General features: G+C 37.2%; 1 protein-coding gene across 4 annotated transcripts in view; it reads left to right on the plus strand.

Moving 5' to 3' along the window:
• The window catches only part of NR2C1 (nuclear receptor subfamily 2 group C member 1), a 48,648-nt gene extending 31,840 nt beyond the window's left edge, over positions 1-16,808 (plus strand). For all 4 annotated transcript variants that reach the window (XM_037387702.1, XM_037387700.1, XM_037387703.1 and 1 more), the window contains 6 exons: positions 576-738; positions 2,211-2,332; positions 5,465-5,604; positions 7,559-7,696; positions 11,569-11,674; positions 12,214-16,808. In XM_037387702.1, coding sequence (XP_037243599.1) covers positions 576-738; positions 2,211-2,332; positions 5,465-5,604; positions 7,559-7,696; positions 11,569-11,674; positions 12,214-12,388 — 844 coding nt within the window. In that variant the 3' untranslated portion in view covers positions 12,389-16,808. The remainder of the gene's footprint in view (positions 1-575; positions 739-2,210; positions 2,333-5,464; positions 5,605-7,558; positions 7,697-11,568; positions 11,675-12,213) is intronic.
• The last annotated feature ends 5,629 nt before the right edge of the window (positions 16,809-22,437 follow it).

Here is a 22,437-nt window from a genome sequence, read left to right on the forward strand (position 1 = left end):
ACTGCCGTACATCAAAGGCTACTAAGGATAGTACTGAAAGCATGAGTGCTTTCTCTTACATATTTTGAAACAATCTTTTCAAGTTAAGTTGAATAACCTAACCACTACTTACTACTATAACATATAACATATAAACTTACTCTGTGCTTCATAGCAGCAAAAATTCTTAAAATTTATACATGCATTAAGTTGCTTTAACAGCAGTCTGATGATCATGTCCTCAAAACGCTCATGCCAGCACTCTCAGTAAACATCACTAAAGAGATCTTCAAAGGCAAACTGTGATTCAGCAGCACAATCAGTATGTCAAAACTGTGAATTTGTTGGCAACTAGTGTGAACAGGATCCGCTGCTAATTTTGGTTTCAGAGCCGCTGTAAGTTGGAGTTTTCAGGGATTTTGTTTGGAGTGCCAGGAGAAGCATGCTACTGACTTATTTTCCAAATCTAGTTCTTTGAAACAGACATCTAAATACAGGTTTTAGACATGCACAGGTTCCCCCAAAACTGAAACAGTCTCTAAAATGAAATTTTCTTTTCTTTTTTGTTTGTTTGCTTGCTTGTTGTGATCTTACAGGGCATTTGATACTCTTGCAAAAGCATTAAATCCAGGAGAGAGTGCAGCATGCCAGAACTCTGAAAGTATTGAAGCCAGTGTACAGCTGATCGGTGGAGAAACAAGCATGAATATCGTTGAAATAGAGGGGCCACTACTCAGTGATGCACATGTAGCATTCAGGGTACTTAATATTTTTTTACCGTTGACTTTATAACCATTTTAACATAGTAATATAAAATCATGATCTGATTAAATCTTGGTGTGAATTTCTTAGAACAGCAGCTGTTTGTTCAGGTATTGGCATTAATTTCTGATGAATGCACTGCTTTTGTTCACTGGTTAACTGTTTGGGAAAATGTACAGCTCTTTATGGTTTAGCTGCACTATTTATTTTATATCTTCTTACCTTAAAAATACTAGGTAGTCCATGCAAAAGGATTTACGTAGACAAGTGTCACATGAAGCAGAGTCAGCATCCACATTCTTACTTGTTAACAGGTGTATCTGATACAATCTGCAACTGGATTTTGAGGCTCTTAAGTGTATTTCTCAGTTTCTCCTTTGTGTATATACCCTATTTTAGTATGGTATTAATTGACTTTCATCATTAAGGGAAAATACAGTTTCTTTGTTAGTGAGTTGGGTATTTTCTGGCTTTATTTAACATTTCGTGAGTCTGCAGATACTCTTCTGTCCACTTTTTTCATCTAATTATTATTCATGGATAAATCAAAAAGTGCGCTTATCTGAAAATTTCTTCAGTACCAGGCATTTTATGAAACATTGCCCCTCTCATCAGCATGTGTTTTGATCACTCAAATAAACATCTCTCTAATGCAGATGTCAGGGTTTTTTTAAAAATGTGTAAGCCAAACCATTATATTAAGAAGTATTAATTTCTGAACATAAAATTACAATACTATAATTAGCACTTTCTTCACATATGCAGGTAACACCACTGGTTTTACTCATGTACGTTGAGAAAGGTAGAGCTGGTCCTTTCTGATGTATATTGATTATATTTTTAGGACTTGGGAGCGGCTGTATGTTAGGCATTTTACTAACATATCAAAAGATTTTTTATGTGTTTATTTGTAAAACATTAATTGAAAGTACAAATAAAGACGTTTTGTGAAACAGAATTCACATATGGACACTCTCCCCAGGAACTGTGGTAACTCTAATTTTTCAGGCTGTTTATTCCACTCCTCTTGGGGAAGTTTTAGAAAGTAATGATGCCTCTGCATTTGTGTATTTTATATATTTTTATATATAGAAATGTAAGCAACTTCATTCTAATTGTAATGATTCTTCTAAAACTTTTATTCTTAGAGAATGTCTCAAAAGTTGAGTTTTATTTGGGATTTTCCATCTCCAGGTGTCTCAGACATTAATATTTATCCAAGATTCAGGTTTTTTTGCCTTTTTTGTTGCTTTATGGTTACTATAGGGTATAACAGTATGGCTAATAATAGAAAAGGCAGTAATTCAATTTTATTTCAGGATTATGTCATAGTTATTTAGAAAAAACAATTTTTCTTCTTCACTTAAAAGAAACTGTAAGACTGATTTTTTTGCTTACCATGTTTTCTATGAAGAAAGTAAAATAACTGACTTGCAGGGGGTTTTTTTCCTTGTGTTTTCGGTTGCCAGCTCACCATGCCTTCTCCTATGCCTGAATATCTTAATGTTCACTATATCTGCGAGTCTGCCTCCAGGTTGCTTTTCTTGTCCATGCACTGGGCACGTTCCATTCCATCTTTCCAAGCTTTAGGGTAAGTGTTCAGTTACTCTATTCATTCATGTTGCGAATACACACTTTATCTTTTTTATTTTCACTGTCTTCTTCAGGGGCATTTTAAAATATAAATCTACTTAATAAAACTGTTTTATAGGCCTTCATCATGAATGTAAATTTTCTGAATCAAAACTACTCCCAACTTCAGTCCAATTCAGGTACCTTTGGTTTTGAAGGAAAAAGGAGTAGTAGATTGATGCACACTGGTACTCCTTTAATAAATTTTTAGTAAATAGGACTTCCTATCATTTTTGTTTAATAGCTACATCCCAAACTAGGTTGCTTATCAGGCAGTCACCAAAATACACTCCTCTCTGGATCCCCCAATACTGTTATCTTTATAGGTGAATTAGTAGTAATAATTTTGCCTTTAATAATCTACTTGAAGAAAATGGTTAGCTAGGTTCAGCAAGCATTCAGGGTGAAGTAGTTTAATTTCAAAGGATTTTCCAAAAACAAGGGGTTGCTGTAACCAGAAAGTAATTCTTACTCCTCTTTCTACAGCTGGTATAACATCCTGCTTTTCCAGCAGAATTCAGTGTATCACTTAAAATTCTTAAGCTAAATGTAGTAGTCCGTTGCCGATCATCATGAGAAAACATCTCAAAGCAGCACAAGGAAAAGTGATTTATGTTATTTTCAGAAGTAATTCTATGAAGGCACATCAAACATAAAGATACTGTATCACCTGTGACACAAATAGAGTATAAATTATAATTGTCTGTTCTCATCTACAGTGTTTTTCCTCAATTCAGTATCAAAATAGTGTATGACTGCAGAAAAGAGAGTTCCTTTTTTGAAGAAAAAGGACTGTCCCCTTTTCCAAGAAGACTGTCGAAAGCAGGATGATCTGTGATTACCATTTGTGTTTACTTAGATGTTTAAGCCAAATGATTCTACATTGTTTAAGGAAAGACACTATATTGTGTGTAATTGAAGGCTGTGTTTTGGAGAAGGAAAAAGTAGAATTCTGTGAACAGTAGCAAGGGTAAAAAATACCAAATAAATATGTTTTATTTTTGTAGAAACTGTTGTACTGCAGAATTTCAACAAAATATTTAGTAAAGTATCATAGTACATTGTATCATACATTTTTTAAAGGTTTATGTGACAGAGACACTGCAAGTTAGTGTTAGAACAACAAATGGGAATGTTTTTTTAAAGACAAAATGTAAAGAAGAGCAGTATCTCCAAAAAGATTTAACAAGATATGCTTATAGAAAATCAGCATATTTTTTAATATGTTACTTCCCAATATATTTTTCTGTTTGAATAAATAAAATGGAGCAGAAGGCTGTCTTAAGTGTTAATATTCACCTGTCTTAGCATTTACAGTCGCAGTCAAGACAGTATATTTAAACACCATTTAACATAAATATACAGTTTTCCTTTTGAAGAGCTTAAAATACTAACTTTTTTCAAGTGGAGGTTTATTTGAAATTAACGCAGCTTTTTTAGTTTGAGCACATTATGTACTGTGATTTTCACTTCTAGAAGGGTGACTCAACGCACTTTTGAAAGGAAGATAAATTCATGGTACTAGTAATTGAGATGAGTTGACAAGCCAAAACAAAACCATAGTAATGGGTTTGTAAGGAAGAGAGATAATTGTATCCAGGTGGTTCCCTCCTCAGGCAATATTTTCCTTAGTTGCAGCAAGATAGTTGGCTTTGGCATACTGATGTAGTTAGTGATACCAGATTATTGCTTAGTTCATTTTCCTGCAGCAAGATAGTTGGCTTTGGCATACTGATGTAGTTAGTGATACCAGATTATTGCTTAGTTCATTTTCCTGCATGAGGACCTTTGTAGGCAAGAGAGATGAACAAACGTTCATCAGGTTGGTTATAGCCTCTTAGCTTTTTGAGGCTGCCAGTTCTGGTCCAAGTTTGATCAGCCATGAGGGTACCACCCTAGATGATACATTTATGTACACCCATACCAGCTGAGTAGCCAGCGCACCCTATTTTCACTGTTCCTTAGCATAGTCCTTTTGACAGGAGATAAAGTGGATGTGACAAATATGTGTAGAAGCTGAATGTACAGTATTGTGTCTACTATAATGAACACTTGATCATAGTAAAAAACAGTGCCCTGGGTAAACTCTCTACAATCCAAGGACAAGTCTACATTAATCTTTTATTTGGCATATTAGCATTGCAGTAAATCATCAGAAATGTTCTTGAAGATTACACCTTGTAAAAATCCATTCCATTGTATTTTTGTAGTTGAAATCCTAGCTTTAATATGCTTTTCTTCTCTGATAGGTCTTGTGCTTCTTTTAAATTCCCATTATTTATATTTACTGGCTAAAACTGTGAAACATGGTACCTGAATTTTGACTCCTCACTGGTAGGATTTCTGTTTTTTAAGGTACTGAGCTCTTGTTAAGCTCTACAAGTTAGAGATGCTTGGCAGTACTGTAAGTTAGGTTACTAATATGGGAGTGTCTGAATATGCATTGGTGTACCTAATTTTAAGCTTCAGCATTTGAAAAAAAAAATACTGACTACACATGCAACTTAATTTAAGGACTAATTCTTACAACAAAGAAATCCTCGTGACTTCTATTTATACTTCGAAGTCTGTATTTCAAACCTTATTCCAAACATGAAGGGGATACAGAAAACAGCATTCAGGAAGCTCAGGAACTTGATCTCACCTGTTCCGTTTTGCTTGTATTTTTAATTAAAAAATACCAACCTGCCAAATTTTAAGTAAATAAAAACACCTTTGAGTCTGTCCTCCATCCACGACAGAAGAACAGTGCAAATTTTTTTTGCATGTAAATGTTATTCAAAACCCAGTGTAAATCCTAAGAAAACTAGCTTGATGGAATATGCCTGAACAGTTGTCATTTACTGTAACTTCAGCTTGCTTTTGTGATAGAAGTCTATCATCATTAAAACAAAAATTAAATGTCACTCTAAACCAGGTATTTTAATCCTAGCATGCAAATAAAAATAATTTTGATTCAGGGCTTCGTTTTGGCACTGATTGCAATGGTTGAATTAGAATAATGTTTTATGAAGTGTTCTTCAAATTAAAGAAAACATGTGAATGCAAATGGCTGGTTTTATTAAGTGAAATTGTTTTATTTTTTTAATAGACAGGATAACAGCATATCTTTAGTGAAAGCCTGCTGGAATGAACTTTTTACACTTGGTCTTGCACAATGTTCACAAGTTATGAATGTGGCAACTATATTAAGTGCATTTGTTAATCACCTTCATGGCAGTTTACAGCAAGGTAAGGTGTATACTGTGCATATTGCCAGACTTGGGGAATTACTTCATGGATTTTATGTTTTGCACTGTGCAGGAGCTTCTTACTTATCCTTTGGTTGTTAATAAAAATTTATTATTTATAGAATTCCATGGTTAGTATCGAATACTAAAATAATACTAGACAATACAGTTCACAGAATGGAATTTTTTAGCAATTTCGTAGAAGTCAGCTATGCTAGTACTTACCCCCAAATTAATGGGTAGTTTTATTTTTTTCTTTTTTTATCTAATACAGGTTAACATTTACTGGGGTTGTTTTTATTGTGGGCCTGTGTAGTGTCCAATAGTGTTCTGCTGTTCCATTAATATCATAAACTCAAATCAGGAATATTTCAGACAGCATCAACATGAAGAACACAAGTGTACTGTGAATATGATTCCTCTGTATTGAGGGTATAAATTAAAGAATGACCCACTTGTCCTTGAAGTTCATAGCTGTGAAACAAAGCAGCCAAATGCCAACTTGGTGATATATTTCCTTCACGTAACTTGGCTTTTTACTTCTTTATACTAGATTTAGACTACACGTAAGTCTTCAACAGACCTTCACTAAGCATACTTTGTTCCTTATGTACCTTACTAATCCTATGCCCTGCATCTTGTGCGTATTTTTCATTCAGATGAAAGAGATGTCAGTTGGCCTTTTCTTTCATTTACTTAACAGTGAAGGAAATGTTCTTCTGAGTGGTAGGGGAGTCTTCTAGCTAATCCTCTTTGTGTGCTTGTGAACACTCACAAGGTTGTCAGCACTAAAAGCTAACCAATCAAAACCAGTATAGTCTCCATCTGTTTGTAGTCTTAACACATTTTTAATAAGCTAGATGCACATACAAAAATCTTAGCTTTTTCAGGCTTAACTAGATTTTTGGGTTATTTGCTGTTACGTGTATGAAAATTCACTGTTGTTAATGTTATGCAAAAACAGATTGGTAAGCTGTGGAAAAGCAGCCCACCAGACTATACATTTTTCCTCTCCTTTTATGATGAGGGAATTAAAGAATTATTTCTGAAGGATTTCATGAGTTAAAAATCCACAACATCCTCCTGTAAATAACAGTAGTTAAAGATAAAAAAAGGTAAAAACAGCTAAAGATACTAACAAATCTGTGAATGTCTTTAGGGATACAGATGGAATTTGGGAACTTTACTTTGGTCTCTCTTAATTTTTAGGCATCTTCACCAAAAAGGGTATGATGGTAATAATTAATCATGGGTTTATCGTTGCTACAAATATATATATATTTTGCCATTTAATTTAGGAATTCAGTCTGCATGCAAAAATAAAAAAATTATAACCACTGCCTTGCATTTGTATGGTATGCCAGCTGCAGCATCTCCAAGAGATGACAGGTTTGTGGAACCTGCGGACCGTAGCTTGATGGTTTGTGGAGGGAATGGCATTTTCAGGCTGCTTAGCTATTGCTGAGCCAAGGGGAACAGCTCTGTACCAGCCACAGTCCCCTAGGTGCACATCAGGAAGGATATACAGAACACCTTCTTTTTCAGCAGTGGCACGGTCTTTAACTGACTAAAATAAGCTATGAAACTGCATACTAACGTGCCTCATGGCACCTGACCCTGAGGTGTAGAGCGCAGATCTGCAGTAGCAGTAGTGTATTTTTTACTTGCGAGTAGTCTTTCCCTTCCTTGATCAAGCTCTAGTGCACTCTTGATTACTGGGAGCTTTAGTGGCAGGAAGAGACCTACTTGTACAATGTGAGGGGGAAAAAAAGATTGTTATAGTCCATAATTGTTGGTGTCAAGAGTATTCATACCTAGTGTGTGAGTTTGTAGATGACGTGAATTTCCCACTGTTTGAATCTACTACGATCATTATTTTTAACAGTGTGGCACGACCACATTTTTCACATGTGTATTGACTTGGGGTTTTTATATTTATGTGTGTGTTGACTTAGATAAGCTGCCAACAGACAGAGGAAAACTAGTAATGGAGCATATCTTCAAACTGCAAGAGTTCTGTAACAGCATGGTTAAGCTTTGCCTAGATGGATATGAATATGCATATTTGAAAGCAATCGTCCTCTTCAGTCCTGGTATGTAATTATTCCAAATGTAAAACATTAATCTATGGTATATTTTGTAATATAACTTCTGTCTGTTTTACTTTATGCAGTTACTATCATATATAGAATTACAGCGTCACTTATTGGGGAATCTTGGAAGGTGTGAAATGAGGACTGGAGGAAGAGGAGGGTTAATCTTTAATGTAAATGGTTGAATACTGCTTTGGAGACATAAGCTTTACTTTTGTCTCTGCCATTGATGTTTTTTAAAATTTTGCTTATTTATTGCTTTTAATTCTGTGCCTCCTTTCTGGGGTGCTTTTTCTGAGGACCTGCAGTTTAATTTTCAGAAGCGTTACTCTTTGACTTCCAGCTGAGATAAATTGAAATTAGGTGTTTAATGTACAAGAGACTATCTCTGGGCATTGATTCTCACATGCAAAATTACAGAAACTTACCACGTCACTTCACATATGTATTTTGAAAATAAATATTACACATTGCATTTCTGGTGAATGAACACCACAAACATTCCCTTATATTTCTGTCTTCTGAACAGTATTTGCCTAATTTACTCCAAGTAACATTAATGGACTTGCATTAGACAGTGAAGATAAGATAAAACGATTAATTTTTTTCCTTCTGGGACATTAATATGGAGGAAGAAGAGTCCTGTAGTCATGGTAGGTAGTGACCGAGTAGTTAGATTATGTAACACACATCTGGATGGTAGAAAAATAAAAAAAAAAAATTCTTCTTTTGAAAATTAATTTATCAATTAACTCTTCACTAAAGGCATTTAGATATTATATCACTCTACTTCAGTTCTTAGATTCATCATTGAGAATTTAGGGATTTAATAAAAAACCAAAACCAAATCTTTTGATAAAAGAAAAATGTATAAACCTCAAGTACTTTCTGTATCTTCAGAAATTTTTCACTGTCACATTTAGAAAGTAAATCTTCAGTGACTCCGTTTTACATTAGAAAGTTTTAAAAGCATCAGTAGCTTCCTTAATCATCGTTGCTCTGCCTTTTTTAGACGCCAGTGTTCCATAAAAAAAGATAAGAGCAAATTTTAAAAAGCTGTCTGAATCTTGGTGACCTGCCCCCCATCAGTAGCGTAGGATATGGAGAACTGGGTATTTGGTTCTGTACATTTATTAGATCTGAGATGTTGTTTCTTTTTCCATTCAGTTGCAGTTCACCCTTTCACTGAAAAATTAGTTGAGGTGAAAAAATCTGGAACTTGGACACTTCCAAAATGTAAATCTTAAGTGGGTTTTCTTAGGTAGAGAGATAGAGAAATACAGAGATTGAGATGTAAAAGAATTGTGAGGCTCTTGCTTTGCAGTTTCCCTCGTATTTACATGATCATTTCCGTATGTAGTATCTACAAGGAGTATCTGTGTCTCCCAGTAGAAGTGCCAGCTTCAGCAGGAATTCCTGGTGTTAATCTTAAGCGCATAACAAAACCCTGCATACCTTCCATGGCTCTTTTGCTCTCCTCTCCCCTTTTCTTTTTTAATACTGCATTAATGGAAGACTTCTGAGAAGAAAGACGTTCTTGCGTAAGAGGCAGTATAAGTAGTGTCAGAACCCTTCAGGAAAGATGGTAAATTCCAGAGGATATTCTAGTGATACTCTCTTTTTTTTGTGGATTACCAAGGAAAATTGGATCCTGAGTATTTTCACTATAGACATAATCCTGCTGTCAGTCCTCATGACTAATAGAATCTTTCATGGTTTTATGTGTTGAATGTTTCTACAGTCCACTGAAAGACAGGAATGATTTCGGTGTTCTGGTAAGAAGTACCAAGCATAAGTTTAATTGCAATATTTAAGAGCGCTTGAAAATGTTTGCAATTTTTATTTTCTGCTGAGGACTGAATTGTTGCCCAGACTTTTCACTGTTATTTCAGAACAGGCAGAGACTTTCTGTAAGTGGAGGGTGGGATGGTGTCCGCTTGTTTAATTTTAGTAGATAATGCTTGCAGGAGATACTCTCGTTTAGGTACTCCTTTACCCCAAAATAGTTCCTTACCCCAAAATAGTCCTTTCATGGCGGACCTGTACTCAGAACTGGTACAAGTTGCTCCAGGAAAGAAACAAAATGATGGAAGAACACCTCAAGCCCATTTTTCTGGCACAGTGTCTGCTAGCATTTATGACAGAATCTGTTGGCCATTCTGACGAAGTCAGTCCTGGCAGACATCAGAAAATACTTCTCTAGGAACCTTACACTTGCAAAGCAATCTTTATGTATTTGTTTAGTATTTCCCCCCTTCTGATTAGATTTGACAACACAAAAGGTAGAAGGAAAAATACCTTTGGAAAAGACTATATCTAGTCACATGATTGAGATGAATTTTCTTTTATCTCACATGCTTTCAGGATCACATTCCTAATGAGGTGTAGCTGCTTTAATGGCAGTGTGTTGTCAATATTCTTGATCCTATGAGCCATATACCTGAAAGTCACGTTCAGTACCTTGAACAGAAGGGATTTTCTGGCGATGATTCACAGGCCAGAAATTCCAACTTCAAGGATTTTACTGCTGTACTATAGGATGGGGCTGGGCTGCACATGCAGCAGAGTCCTAAGGTAAGAACATGTGCTTTAGTAGGCTGTCTTCCATAGCTGGAGACTTGACAGTTACTGAAAATATCTGCCAGGGCAGCTGCTTGTCACAAGACAGCCTTGGGCAAAGAGTTGAGTGTAAGGGGAGTGCCTAGAAGGCTTTGCATCTTTATAAATGGCGCTTGTTACTAGCAGTGGTCTTCAAACTACTGTTTTCAGAAATTGACTTCTAGCTGTGTTTCTGACATTGCTGTAAAAGAAGCATCATGAAGCCATACATATTGCATATCAACAGCTGTTGAAAATGTGTTGCTTCTTGAGAAACTTACTATCGTCTTGTCCTCTGCATGAATTTGAAATGCTTTCAGAATTACTGAATTAATACATAGGACAAAACATTTGTCTCTGAAATGATGCGTTAAGGAGAGTCCGTTGTATCACATAACTGCTAAATTGCTCTGAAAGCTTCTGTATCTGCAAAGCTAGACCAAAACCTCCTGGTTTTGTTGACAGAAGGCCATATATTTGGAGAGGAGGAGTGACTGTTGGAAATAATCTTTTATCTGACATAATTTGGCAGCTTATTTATGATATTTATGATCCCATTTCTGAAAAGTAAAATCTACATGATTTTTCATGCTACCTATGACAGCAAAATATTTACATTAAGATAGATGGATAATAAAAATTACAGATTATGTAAAGTGTTCAGAATTATTAAGTAGTAATTTCTAAATGTGACTTGACAGGTTAACATCCTTTCATTTTAGCAATGTTTAGATTTCAACTTGCTTAAATCACTGCTAAAAATTATGTTTAGCACATTTGAAAACATTGTACTAAACAGTTAAAAAATAATGATCTGCTACATATCTTCTGCAGGTTTTGGAAACAAATGGTTCGTAGGCTTTTAGTCTGCTTTTTCCACTGGTCTTCATTTTGTCCTTTCCACCCAAATGCTATTTGTGTATGCAATAGTCCAATAAATGTCAGTATATTGAAACAATGCTGTTCTACAGCTACACAGAGAACAGAGCTGTATCATCAAAATGCTGTAAGCATTGCAAGCACGGCATTTATTTCAACTCTTTAAAATGTTTGGTTGTATTTATAAAAAACTAAGTAAAACATAAACACAGAAGAAAATAAATATGAGGAGGTAAAGCAGTGTCCTCCACTAAAACTGTGAAGTTCCTGCAGCTACTAAATAATGATTTCTCTATGCTTAGTTAGATATTCTGTATGGATTTTAGTGCATCTTATATAGAACAGGTATAACAATGTAGAGTGGGGGGTTTGGGGGTTTTGGTTTTTTTTTTCAGATCACCCAGGTCTGGAAAACGTTGTGCAGATTGAGAAATTTCAAGAAAAGGCTTACATGGAGTTCCAAGACTATGTAACAAAAGTATACCCAGATGATACTTACAGGTCTGTAAACTTACATGCTTACTTGATTGATTCTTTTTTCAGAGCATCAGTGATACTGATTTGTACAGTATTTCTTGTAATAAATATGTACATTTTGTTTTTACCTCCTTAAAGGTAAGAAATTACCTTTAGAGCACTTGAAATGTTATGCATGTACTCGTACATATTGTGAGTATTATTTATCCACTTATTCATTGTTAATTTCCGAAGTGAAATAGTGGAAATAAATACTTTTAAATGTTTTCATTTTGAATTGCACCTGCTTGAAGTATTTCCTTTTTTAGTCTAAGTCCAAACATTATAAAGTCCATGAAATTGACAGGCATGTTCACATTTTTGGTACTGTTGAAGACATGACTGAACATAAATTTAATACTCTGCTGATTTAAATACTTAAGCCTTTCACGAACTAGGTATAGCGAATTTTGACCACTGTTGTCCCTTGTTAATTTTGTCTCTTCTCTTACTGATAACGTGATTGTGAATAACACAAAAATCTGTGACCACAAGTAACACCTTTTACCAAACTTACTTTCCAGACTGTCTAGACTTCTTCTTCGATTGCCTGCTCTTAGGCTGATGAGTGCTGCCATCACTGAAGAGCTATTCTTTGCCGGACTAATTGGAAATGTTCAGATTGATAGCATCATCCCATATATTTTGCGAATGGAGACAGCGGACTACAACTCTCAGATAATTGGTCATGGCGTATAAAAGTAGCAGCCAAGGATTCTGTACCATGGCAGTCATGGTGATGTAAATGCATACCCTGTCTCCAAGAGATGGCAATAAGCCTTCCCGTGCAGCTTTCCAAAGAAGGCTAATATTCCTCCTTTCCAGTGCACTTGGGAAACATGGTGGAGTGTGTATTAAGGAATATAGGATCGCTTCCTATTTTCCATCTGATCTTCAAGGACTTGTAAATTAACTTGGTGTCTGAAGAAAGTCAAGAATTGCCCATCCTATTTTTGTAGATAGATGAACTTGGAATATTTGCTTATGAAGTCCAGGCTTGTGAAGAAACTGAAGAAGCTTTGACTGAACTAAGGTATCTCAACTTAGTTTGGTGTTTTAGACAAATAAATTAACCTTCCTCTCTGAGTTGTGTTTTGCTGCTAGTTCTTTCTCACTGATCAAATAGAAAATACATGATCAAACCTCCTGAAAAGGCCAGTGTTTCCATGGAAACAAGACCGTTCTAATCAAACTTGGTTCTTCCTGTTGTTTTGAAGAGAGAGTTGTTTCTTGTTGGATTAAACACTGGACACCATTACGAGTTGTTTCTTGTTGGATTAAACACTGGACACCATTACAAGTGCAGGGAAAGTAGAGGAAGTTCACACTTTAAAATATTCTGATATGTTGATGCAGTTGATCAAACCCAGCAAAGGGTCAGTACTGACTGCTTTGTGGATACAGTGGAATTACTAAGAGAGACGTGTATACTGCAGGCATTCAAACACAGCATTGTCCTGGTTTTTCTGGTCTCGGAAGTTAAAGCTTTTTCACACTACCCTCTCTCTTTCATACTCAGTACACAGCAGTGCAGGCATTCTAGATGCCTCTTAACTTGTGTTCATGTCTAATTTTTTTTATTATTGTTAGCTTTTGGGGCTATGTAGTTCTCTTTTCCAACCAGTCTCGTACGATTATTTTTTAAATTTGAGTTTGTCAAATCCAGTGCCCCTCCCTGTGGGAGCATGGTCTCTACTGCTTTTCCTTTCCTTATTAGAAATGGGTCTAGATACTTCATATATGTTACCTGAATCATACTCCATAGCTCCATCTAAGGGTGGGTTAAATGTTTTACTATCTTGAGGCATATGCCTCACTGACAAGTAATATGGACATGTGGTTGTTTCTTGCTTCCTTTTGCAACAGGAGGTCATACATCCCTAGCACATTTAATACCTGTTGCCTAAAATGAGAGAAGTATCCTTGTGAAAGTGGTGGTCTACCTCTGACACTAGCATTTAAGATTAACTAAATCTGAGATCAAGGCTGAGTTCTACTCATCATGAACCTTCTCTTTCTCTGGGAATGTTGGGTGAGGAAGAGCAAGCCTCACCCGGTCAAGAAACATTGTTGAAGCAGAAATTGCTTAGCCAGAAGATCAGCTTAAATGGGGGCCTTTGCCCACGCTGCAGTAGCAGCTCCAAGGCCACCTTAACACCAAGAGACTAATAGATGAGGCTCGGGTGAGTTCTGCAGTTTTTCTCAGCGCTTGAGGATCTCAACCACTCAAAAAGAATCTGAGAACTGCCTCTGACACTATTTCTGTGTACTTTTCAGTTCCACTAAGCTGCTTGGATCTTCCTCTACCCAAGCTCTGTGATCAGAGGCTGTACTACAGGATCAGTCATATCCAATACCGCAGACCAAAGCACGCAGTGCTGAGGGCCCCCAGTGGGACGGAACCAGCCCCCCTGCTCTGCCTTGGCACTTACTGACTTGCTGGAGGACAGCCCTTCATTGTTGGAGCTGGCCATGGCACCGAGCTCTTGCCACATTCCACCATTCGAAGGGCGCAGGATTCAAGCTTTTCATCTGTGTTCCCTGGATAGCAGTGTGAGAACTACTCTATCTCAGGAAATGCATATCTCATCAGCAGGGTTTATGGAAATAGGAAAGACAGTTGCTGCCAATATGCTGTGCCTGTTCTCTCCCCAGGGGTTAGAGGCCCATCTTGCTGTCTGCAGGACCAAGCTGCAGGTGGGAGGTGTCTCATTCTTCCATTCAGCTCTCCTTAGAGATTCTGACCCTGCTTTCTAGTCCACTGCTATCCTTAACCCACTCGTGCCCCTAACAGGCATGGGAAATTTACAATCCTCTGTGTTTAAGAAAGCTGACAGCACGTTACTCCTGAGTATTTTGAAGGTGGTTTCCCAGGCATTCCAGTACTCCTGGGAGTTTAAATCCAGTATTCTCCGTATTCATGTAACCCAGCTTATAGTAAGATGGAAATAAAAGCTTGTTTTCCTTCTAAACACAGTACATTGTACAAATTTCTCTCACATCCTTGCAGAAATCTTTTACTCCATAGCTTGAGCCTCAGGTGTGATATGCAGTTCTTTGTTTACAGCTGGCCAAAAGATTCAGCTGATGTAGCCTTCTGCATGCTACTGTCCAGCTTCAGAAACAGCTGAGGAAATACCAGTGTACTGTTTCTACAGACATAAATCTTTAGCGACTGAATCCCTCAGTTCATCCATCTTTACCACAGAACAGCCCTGGTTTGAAGTGACCTTGAAAGACCATCCAGTCCAACCTTCCATGGGAAGGGGAGCCTAGATGAGATTATCTAGCACCCTGTCCAATTGCATCTTGAAAATCTCCAGTGATGGGGACTCCACCACATCTCTGGAGAGGTTGCTGCAGTGATCGATTGTTCTCAGCATAAAAAATTTCTTTCTTATGTTGAGATTTCCAAGACTTTTCAAAGATTGTAGATGGTGGCCTAGCACCAATGTAAGCCACTTCTCTTTAATACCCTAGGGTGGATTTTCTTTACCCATGGATTTATGTGGGTTGAGCCCTTGCAAGAGGCTGCAGACCAGCCCTTCCTCCACTGCTGGTGGGTCGACACATGCATTGTCTTAGCTACTTGATCCTGTGGTCTGCAGTCCAGCTGCGCTGGTAAAGCCAGGGGCAAAGAAGATAACGAGAATCTCTGCCTTGTCAGCATCGTTCGTGAGGCCCTGTTAGGCAGTGGGTCTGTGTCTTCCCTGTGCTTCTGCTTACTGCTCACGTATCTGAAGAACACTTTCTTGTTGTTCTTGACATCTTTGGCCAATTTCAGTTCTAGCTCAGCTTTAACCTTCCTGACCATATTTCTGCCTGCCCTAGCAAGGTTCTTGTAGTTCTTGATGGGTACTTAGCCACCTTTCCATACCCAGTATGCTGCTTTTTTGTCCTCTTTTTTCTTTTTTGGGGACTTATTTTGTCAGAGCGCTCTTTTGGAGGAGATAGCCTCTGAACCTTGCTTTCTTTGGATTTTTGTTGTTGCTTCTTGTGCTCCAGTCTGTCTGAATACAAGTTAGCCTACTTCAGTAACGTGGGCTGCCATTACCACTGACTGCTGGGTCAAGGCTACTTTCTTAGATATGGTAACTCTGAAGCACAAGAACACTGGTCATGTGTTTCATATCAGGTTGTTTAAATTCAGGTGTTTGTGTATTGTGAGGGCCCAAAACCCCCATTTTGTCATCTTGGATACCTTCGATGATTTGGACCTCTGTAGAGCAAATGTGTATTGCTCTACAATTGCAGTACATTGCAATTGTACATCTGCATTGCACTGAGCTCTGGCTACTGGTAAGTAACCTTTTTCTCCACAAAATTTTCTTAGATTTTTTCATAATAATACATTTTCATCAGAAGTATTGATTTATAGGTAGGGTGCAGCTCCTATATGCTGCCTGGCAAGTAATTTCTCTTCTCTTCGTGATGATCTAGTAGCTGGATCCCATACTGCAGGTTGTTGCATCAGTGTTATTGACCATACTCATCAAGGTTTTTCATTATTCATTTAAAAATAATTTCATTAATAATTCTTAAGCTATAAAGTCATGCTCTTGATAAGGAATGAGGCATAACTGGGTTTTCTCAGGAATGGGAGCTTTAAAACAGGGAAATTAATATGGGGATGGACATGGGTTTTCCTTGTTTCTGGAGTTAACGACTACAGTCATCTGAGAATAATGCAACAGCTCATGGAAAGGCTAAACAGTGAAGTTCTTGTTTGGTTGTTTCGGTTTATTTTTAGATAACTGCTGCTCATTTAAATGGAGCATATTAAGTTCCCTGCAATCCAGGCTCTTAGTGTTTCTAATAGCTATTTTTTATGATGACATGATCTCACATTACCACCTGTGTGATTTATTGTAATTTACAGTGTTGAGAATAAATGTTCTTTATTACTACTGGATGAAAGGCTGGCTGATATTAACTGGTTTCTTTTATACTGTTCAGTAACACTGTTAATCAGCTATATTGAAGCTTACTCTGCCATTATTTTTGTGACCTCTTCCTTTCACCTTTCATTTATTTTTCAATTTTTTGATCTTCAGCAGTCTGACAGTTTTCATACTAATCAGGATTCAACAGAACTGTGGCATTACTAGCCAAAAAAAAAGAAGTCTGTTTGCTAATGAAAGGACAAAGTTTAGTTTCAACAGCTTTAAAATTTTCAATGTTAATAGCAAGAAAAATCATTTTAATATAAATCACATGAAAGTAAAAATTTTGTACATTTTAGAATCCTGTCATTTAAAGATGGGAGCAATTTTACAAATATTAAGCTTACTAGTTGAAACATTTTTCATGGAAGTGTATGTTGTACATATATACGTGAGTTTAGGTTGCTTGTTTCATACTGCTAAACTTCCTGGTGCAAATAATTGTTATATTTTGCACTTTTTTCAAAAGTACATTCATTGAAATACCTTCTGCAGTTATGAACTTACTGGTCCATACATTTATTCTCTTTGTGTGATCTTCAGTGTCAGTGAAAGTCTGTTCATTTTGAAGTTGGTTTGTTCATTCTGTTCAGCCCCTGCGGTTTGCTAGTACATCAGTTTCAGTATTACAATGTCACCATAGTTGTCTTGCTGTTGTATAAAAATCACTGTAAATGTCTTGAAACCTGGCTAAATTGGTAAATTCTATTTTGGCTGTATTTTTTAAAATAAATTGTAACTTTCTCTTATAGAAAACAATTGCAATAACCTGTTACTTTGTTAGTGTTTTATATGGATTGACTTAGAGACCTAAACAAGTGTATATGATTACAAAGACTGTGGATCTTTCACACCTTCGTTACACAGTGTAGTATTGTCAATTATATTCAGTCTCTGGGATTTGTGATAGCTGCAGTATCTTGCTGTTTGGTACTCTCTGGTGCTATTAACCCTTTGTTTCCATGCTTACTATTTTCCAGCTTACAAATTCAAAAATGTAACAATTTATTGTAAAATTTAATTTACCATTTTTTTCTTTTTAAAACACTACATAGAAGTATGTATTGTAATGAACCTTGATCGCAGATCTTCATGTCATATAATGCAATAACTTACATTTTCTAGGTGGCTATTTGATTCATTATAGATGAGTTCTAGGTTGGAAGTTAAGAGTATGGTTGAACACAGTTTCTTTCTTTTGAAAGAAATACAGACTTCAGATATTCAGGTTTAATTATCTCAGTTTTAAATATTACTGGATAAATAATGAATTTATTCATGTTTAAAATTGTGACATTATCACAAGTTTTGGTCTATTCCAGAATTGATTTCTCAGTGATAATTGGAAATGTGGTTTTTTTAGTCTTTGTCATCTTCTGTTATAAATCAACATTATGTTTACATGAATGTGCAGATAACCCAGAACAGCATCCCAAATGAGAAATGAGCTACTATTCTTTCCATGTTTAAATTCTGAAATGTTTCTGGCATGAAGTAAATTAATTACCCACTGTCAAACTGCAGAGAAAATGTTTGTAAGGTACACTGGTAAAAGATAAAGTTTGGATGATGCAATGAGTTTACTCATTATGAGAGCTGGACACTGGTATTTAGAGTCTCTTCCCCATCACAACTTACTCCAGGCTTTCTCCTGCCTCTGTTTTAAAAACTTAACTTTGTCATTACTTAGAATCATAGTCTCACAGAGTGGTTTGGGTGGGAAGGGACCTTCAAAGGTCATCTAGTCCAAGCCTCCTGCCGTAAGCAGGGACGTCTTTCAGTAGATCAGGTTGCTCAGTCCTGTCCAATCTGACCTTGAACACACAGGGATGGGGCATCCACAACTTCTCTGGGCAACCTGTGCCAGTGTCCCACCACCCTCATCGTATAGAATTTATTCCTTATGTCCAATCTAAATCTACCCTCTTTGCCATTTAAAAGCATTGGCCCTTGTCCTGTCACTACAGGCCCTGCTAAGAAGTCTTTCTCCATCTTTATTATAAGCCATCTTTATTTATTGAAAGGTTGCAATAAGGTTTCTCTGGACCCTTCTCCAGGCTGAACAACCCCAACCAGCTCTCAGCCTTTCTTCATAGGAGTGGTGTTCCAGCCCTTCTGGCCATTTTTGTGGCTCCCTCTGGACTCCCTCTAACTCCTACACAGCCCTGTTCCACAATCAGATTCCTAATAAATTACTCTCTCTTTCAACAGCCTTTTTGTCACCTCTGAAGGGAAGAGGAATTACTGTGTAGAAAAAAAGTGCTCTTTGGGTGAAGGGCAAGAACTTGTCCGGGAACTCGCCACCTTTATTTCTCCATGGCATCTCCCTTTTCCCCTCTACTCAACAAACATCCTAGCGCCCAGTCTTGCCTCTCCTCCTCATACCTCTATCAAAAAACCCCAAAGAACATTTGTACTTCATCATATGAATCCACCTCTCATGAGCTCCTCTGCATTTCTTCATATGTGTACGAAGTCTTGCATCAATACATGCCTGTGAGCAGCCCTGCACAGCCGCCTCAGCCTTCACTTACCCTCTCAGCTCTCCAGTGTAAAGCCCAAATGCGCAACAGAATACAATTTTCTCCTGCGTGAATCTTTATCAGAAGTCAGGGTTGTGCATTCTGGCTTCAGTATAGGAACTGAGCGTGTCCTCCGAGTCACTGTGTTGGAGGTGAAAGCACATCATTTGGACCACTAGAGTATCTCTGTCTTCAAGTATCAGCATCTGGCTGCTACATTGTGTGTGGCTGTTGATACTGGCTGAACTAATGCATTTCCTGATTATTTTTAGTAACTGGATCTTGTAGTAATGCTGGCTCAAATATACTTTCAGGTTAACCGCGCTTGGATTAGGGGAAGGTGGGTGGGGTGCTAACGGGGACAGAAGAGTATCTGTGGCTTGTGTGGAAGGGTAGGGGAAAAGAGGGATAGCACAGAAGCAATGTTCTGAGGATGCTTTTAACTACACTTCTGTGGTGAGGTTGCCTGGGAGAGCAGAGAAACTAGATGGAGCTGGTCCATCATGGGTTCTTCTGCATTGCTACAGTACATTTCACTCAGCAGAACTGTCCACTGGACATCCAGAGGACCAAACCACCACGCTGTGAACCTCCTGGTAATACCAAATTCCTAAACAAGGAAGTTGGTTGGCAAGAGACTTATGAGCGGCCAACACTGTGGCTTCACTCCTGCAGGTTTCTGATGCCCTGCAGACCTGTAGTCTAATCCCTTCCAAGGAGCTGTTCATGAGGTGTCTAAGCTCCTTTTATGACAACTTCAATTCTGCTTCCTCTTAAAAGGGTTTTACTGGGGAGCAAACTGAGTAGCCACATACTCTGGCTAATGAAGGCTAGCCGTGGAACAACTGTAGAATGAGGTTTTCTTTCGCCCTGTAACCAGTGGAATTTTGCCATTGGGAAATGGAAGAAGGTGGAGTTACTGCTGGAGATGTAACCTTAACAGCTCCCACGAAATGCCAGGTGTTTTCTAAAAGTGCCAGTAAGTCTTTGATTCTGGGGGGTTTGAGTGTTTTGCTGTTGTCACAGAGGTATGTACATATTTTAATGTTTTTGAAAAATTATAGAATATGTATGGGTTTTAGTAACATTACACTTTAGTTCCAGGCTATGAAATTAACTTTTTACCTTTTAAAGCAATTGAACCCAAGTGACAAAAACTTGTTCATTGTGCATTTGGGAAATAATATGGATTATAGGACTGGGTAAAAAATCCATTAGTGAAAACATGAGAGTTTGCATTGTTTAGACTAAAGGGAGAGAAACTATGGGTAGAGACTGGACTTCAGTATTATGGGACACTGAGTCGTGAAGACTTGTGTTGTGGATTGGACTTTGCTTCTAGAACTCTGCAATTTTAGCAGGATGGGGCAGGAAGTGGTAACATTTTCAAAATCTACATAGTTTGGTGTTATTTGTTAGTCTCTCTTCTGTTGGATTTGTTTCTTATTTTAATTAGCAAAATGAATTCAGTTTAATGTTGCAAATGTATGTTCCACAATTACGAGCCATTGCAGAATAAATTTATATGACTTTCCAAACTAAGAATAGAAGGAGTGGCAGTGGAATAGACAAACATAATGAAAATAGTTCTTCTAAAGTAAAATGGAAATACTAAATTACTCTGTAGACTGGTTGATTTTTGCGCTTTCTGAGAATATATGAACTTAGGTTTTTCAAGAGTAACTGTACCACTGAATAAAGTTTTTTAAAGGAAAACTAAAATATGTGGGATTCAGTGAGGCTGTTGTGTGCTATCGAAGTCGAGGGATCCTTGTGAGTCATTCAGGAAATGGATGTTTGTCTTTGAAAAACATGTTCTTGTTTGTTACACTTTGAATCTGTATTGGAAAAGAAGCAACTAAAACATCTTGAGATTTGAGAGGAGGGGTTTAGGCCTGAAAGAGAGTTCTGTCATTAATTCTGTGCCATTTACTTGGACCACAGGAGAAAAACAAGGCAGCATTAAATGTGTTTAGTAAGTGTTCTTGAGGCAGCAAGGTTCAGTGTACTAACTTTTGGGGAGCAAAAGCAGCATCTAAGAGAGTCCTAAGTTTTTAAAACCGGGCATTAAAAGTTTCTGATGGGTACATGAGTTTTGTAAGTTACTTGAGTGACAAGACAGGACTTGATGTCTCCCAAAGATGCCCCAATAAATTCTTAGGAAGATGCTATACTTGTATTTGCACTCCACTGCATTTGACTGTGGCATTTGCACCAAGTTCAGGGATAATTTTGAACACAGTAGTAAGATTCTTTTTTTATGCTCAGTGACCAAACACATTAACCGGTTTACATAGATGTGATGGGACTTTATACAGTTATGAGGTAATAAAATTCTCAGTGGCAAATCTCACTTGACCAGATTACTGGAGAAAAATAGTACAAAGAAAAATCAAAATGTAATTCAAAGATCATGTAAAATGTTCCTGCTACTAAGAATGTATTTCTACAACATCTTCTGTAGGACCAAAGTCACATTAATAAGATGATCTCTTCTTTCAGCTTTGTGTCACAATGTCCTATCCTGCACAGTGGTCTCAGTCTAAACTATGGTGCCACGTGGATCAGTGAAGTGTTCCAGATCATTTTAACCCTTGGGGGAAAAAAACAAACCAAAAGACATTTTATTTCACTGCCAGCAGAGGAATGCTCATGGACTTATACTCTCAATCAATGAAAATTATCCCAGTTACACGAATCAGGAATAGGTTTAGAAATTGGTTCAAGAGATGAATCTACCGATGTTTCAAATGTTGGTTGACCTAATTTAAACTACATATCTTTTGTATTTTACACTCCATTGTCAGTAGTTTGTATCAAAATAATGGTTTCTGTGTATGAAGTTACAGACAACAAAACAAGTGAATTCTGACTGTAAATATTCCCCCCTTGTTTTCTGCCTGCTAACGTGCAATTATCTGAGCATGTTTTAATAATACATCAAATACATTTTCTAGGAGTTTGATTGTGAAAATGCAAATAACCTGCCACAAGTGTACTGAACCCTGAAACTTAACATCATAAAACAGATGCTGTGATTAGAGGACAGACCACTGAACCAGCAGGGCTTGTGTTTTATGTTTGAACACAAAATCACTTGTGTTCAAATTTAAAAATGTTGAATGGGAAACTTAGACCACTAGAATTTACATTGAAATGGGTATATATTTCCACACTGTAAACTTGGCTGACAGACCTTTTTCCCAGTCTCATTCTCCTTTCAGGTTCAACACCACCTACTTCATTTTTCACTTCAACTCCTGCTTTATCCCTTCTCGAAACC

This window comes from Falco rusticolus, chromosome 5 (genome assembly GCF_015220075.1).
Source record: "Falco rusticolus isolate bFalRus1 chromosome 5, bFalRus1.pri, whole genome shotgun sequence".
Taxonomy (NCBI): domain Eukaryota; kingdom Metazoa; phylum Chordata; class Aves; order Falconiformes; family Falconidae; genus Falco; species Falco rusticolus.